Below are 3,247 nucleotides of genomic sequence, written 5' to 3'. Positions count from 1 at the left end.
GGCATTCTTATTGAAAGTGTATATGTTGCTTTGTTTCTCCTTTTTGCTCCTACAAAGATGAAGGTAAGCCCTACATTATCGAAGTAGTTATGATAAAGGGTTTCTGATTATAAGACTTTCCAAAAAATTTAGGAACAAAACCTCTTATTTTGATTCTGAATCTACTTTCTTGGAAGAAAATAAGTTTCTTTTTTTGAATTGCATTGAATAAGAACTGCCAGATTTTAAACTTTTCCAGCTGGGATTTTCGAGATACAATCTTGATTCGGCAAAATTTACATTAGTTTCTTGTCAATGAAAGTTTGATTATGTTATAATGTAACAAATTTTTTGACTTCTGACTTCTTAACCAATTAGGACTCATTCATACATTATCAAATCTAGTTTAGATCCTGGAAGTTAATATAAATTTCTCTACTACTTTTTCTTTTTCATGATATTCAAGGCTAAAACCATGGCTATGGCAGCGATTTTGGACGTCGGTTTTCCGGTTGCAGCTATTTTAATCACTAGATTAACTCTGCAAGAGGAAGCACAGATTAATACTTTAGGATTTTTGTGTGCTGGCCTGAATATCATTACATACGGCTCTCCTTTAGCCGCAATGGTAAGAAAATACGTTCTCATGTCTCATTCTTTTTCATTGTCATCATCCTGTCATATCATATCAATTAATAGTGATGTTTTATAAGTAATTCATATTCAAGAATAGTTTGCTTTTTTTTGGCAACTTGATTTTTGTTTTTCTGTTTTCACGAATCGAAAGGACATATACTTGATTAACAATAATTCATTTGCTAGGTTCTCTTCTTTACCTAATCCTCCACCCTCAAATACACCAATATCCTCACTGGCGAACATTATAATTAGTATCGTGCGAATAAATAGTACTGAATTTTATAATTGATTTCATTTTTCATAATGAGATCTTTTTCATTTTTTATAATATATTGAATCGCGTCATTTGATATCTTGAGTGGTTTAACTGCACTTAAATGTATTCATTTATATGTATATCCTCAACGAATTTCGTATGAAAATTTATTAATTCATTGTTAGCTTTTGATATTTTCAGGGTAGAGTGGTGACAACAAAAAGTGCCGAGTACTTACCCTTTTCCCTCTCATTCTCCATTTGCATAAATGGAGCCATCTGGACGATTTATGCAATATTAGTGCACGATTATTTCATCGGAGTAAGTAATTTACATTTATTCACAATTATAATTTTAGTGTGCACATATAATTGCAATCGAATAGTCAATAAATTTCGTAAATATCATACAAAATGATAGTTTAAAAAACGTACAATGTCTATTAAAACCCATGATAAGAAACCAATTGTTTTAAGCTCAAGACATGTTATATATCAGTTGTCGGATAAAGGGAATTAAGGAAGACAAGACCTGTCGAATTTTCCTTATTAAAGTTTCCAACTTTCAACGGGGATGAATAATTATAGTAATTTTTTTTAATGATATATTGTGTTTGTTAATGTTTACAGGTATCAAATGGGTCGGGTTTTGTACTGGGAGCAGCACAATTAGTCCTCTATTATATGTATCCATCAAAACATAAAGTGGGCGCATTGGAGGAGAAAGGGCAACATGAACCCCTTATTCTACCTTCAGAACAAGAAGTTGACTGCAACAATCAAGTTTAGAAGTAATAGAATGTAATTTGAACAAATTTTATATTATATGTGAATAATGATGATCATCTCGTTTGAAAATTTTAAGTTGATTGACAACGCGTGCTTTTAGTCTTCAACACATCTCAGGTTACACATCACAAATGAATTTAGTGTGACCACACGGTCATGGCTTTCACGGGTACCTTGTATGTAGTTAGGTAAACTTGGCCAAAATATGACACCTAAAAGGCTTGACATGCACAATCATATCCTATTCCTATCCGAAGTTTTGTCTATGTGTGTTATTCTAATAAATGACAAATGAGCCTATAAATTCCCCCGTTTTGGTACGAGTTTATAAATTTAGCCAATGTTAAACATTAATTTCAATTCTACATTCATAATTACAATTCATTATTATCCACTCATTCTGTACAACCAAGTATTATTTCTCTTATATACCATTTATAAATTTTTCAAAGAAGGCTTAATAAATGAATAAAAGCGAGATTTAAATCTAGAATATTTACTTGATCTAATACCATCTCAAATCACATCTAAAATCTTATACAGGTAAAGAGGAGACATTCATTTAAAAAAAAAAAATGTCTTATACACTTCCATTTGTATGACCAATTATGTAATATTATATTACAAGGTAAAAATTATACGAAGTAAAATTTATAGTGCAAAACATTATTAGATGCATAATGTGATACAATCAACTCTTTTTCAAGTTATTATGGTGGGCTCCATTGATCAGTGTCATCCTTTCATTGACTTCTCTACCACATCGATCATCTTGTCTACATATCAAGCTTAGCTCACAACTTCGATTTGCCCTGAGGACTTAATAAAAATATTATTGGTGAATCGACTAATTATATACAAAAATCAGAGGCTTGTTCGATCAACCAAGTCGAGAAGCGGTGGGAGTCAAGGCAAGAAACATGTTGGGTGCATATGAGTGGCATGTGTTAGGTGGTTCTTTAATTTCGAACGAACTAATTGATCCCTTTCTTGTTCTTAGAGATACTGAACAAAAACGCGGTTCAATAATTGATTAAGAATGATTTGACTCATTTTGGGAGTATATGGAGAAGTGTGGTGTGAAAGAGGCTACTCCATTGTCCATTTAATGGCAGCAGACTTAAAAAAAATTTAATATACATATAAGGCAAATCAGGGGCAAACTGTACTAAAATTAAGAGTACGCGGATTGGCGACAAACAAGTCTATCGAGTACACTACGAGATATATATATCTATGAAAATCGTGAACGTCACAAGTGAATGAATATGAGGATATAATACTGGTTATCAGGGGTTTAGAAATCGCTTTCTCTTTTAACGTTTGACTATTAAAGTGAGGCTTTTTTTTGGGGGGCGGGGGATGAGTTTTGAAATAGTGATTTTTCGAAATATATATGATTCAAAAGTAGGAAAAAATTTTGAATTTACATGTAAAATATTTTATTGTGAGAATGTATAGTCGAAAATGTGTTTAAGAAAAAAATATTTAATGATTGTTAAACAGTGGCTTTATAAAATTACATGAAAAGTTAATCATCTTTTTGGTCTATCTCAATCATGAAGCCCGTGGGGGTGCCGCCGGG

The 3,247-nt window shown here is 31.9% G+C and overlaps 1 protein-coding gene across 1 annotated transcript; it reads left to right on the top strand.

The window, feature by feature from the left end:
• The first annotated feature begins 6 nt into the window (after positions 1-6).
• Positions 7-1,769, top strand: LOC111376299 (bidirectional sugar transporter SWEET17-like). The gene is made up of 4 exons (XM_022999251.1): positions 7-63; positions 446-607; positions 1,076-1,195; positions 1,504-1,769. The coding sequence occupies exons 1-4, from the start codon at positions 58-60 to the stop codon at positions 1,660-1,662; spliced, it is 447 nt and encodes a 148-aa protein (XP_022855019.1). The 5' UTR covers positions 7-57; the 3' UTR covers positions 1,663-1,769.
• The last annotated feature ends 1,478 nt before the right edge of the window (positions 1,770-3,247 follow it).

Source organism: Olea europaea, chromosome 2, assembly GCF_002742605.1.
Source record: "Olea europaea var. sylvestris chromosome 2, O_europaea_v1, whole genome shotgun sequence".
In the NCBI taxonomy this organism is placed as follows: domain Eukaryota; kingdom Viridiplantae; phylum Streptophyta; class Magnoliopsida; order Lamiales; family Oleaceae; genus Olea; species Olea europaea.
This window is presented reverse-complemented; position numbering and strand designations above follow the sequence as displayed.

Coding starts and splice junctions, on each gene's coding strand:
- LOC111376299 (XM_022999251.1), top strand. Junction 608..1,075: donor GCTCTCCTTTAGCCGCAATG/GTAAGAAAATAC, acceptor TGATATTTTCAG/GGTAGAGTGGTGACAACAAA. Junction 1,196..1,503: donor TGCACGATTATTTCATCGGA/GTAAGTAATTTA, acceptor TAATGTTTACAG/GTATCAAATGGGTCGGGTTT.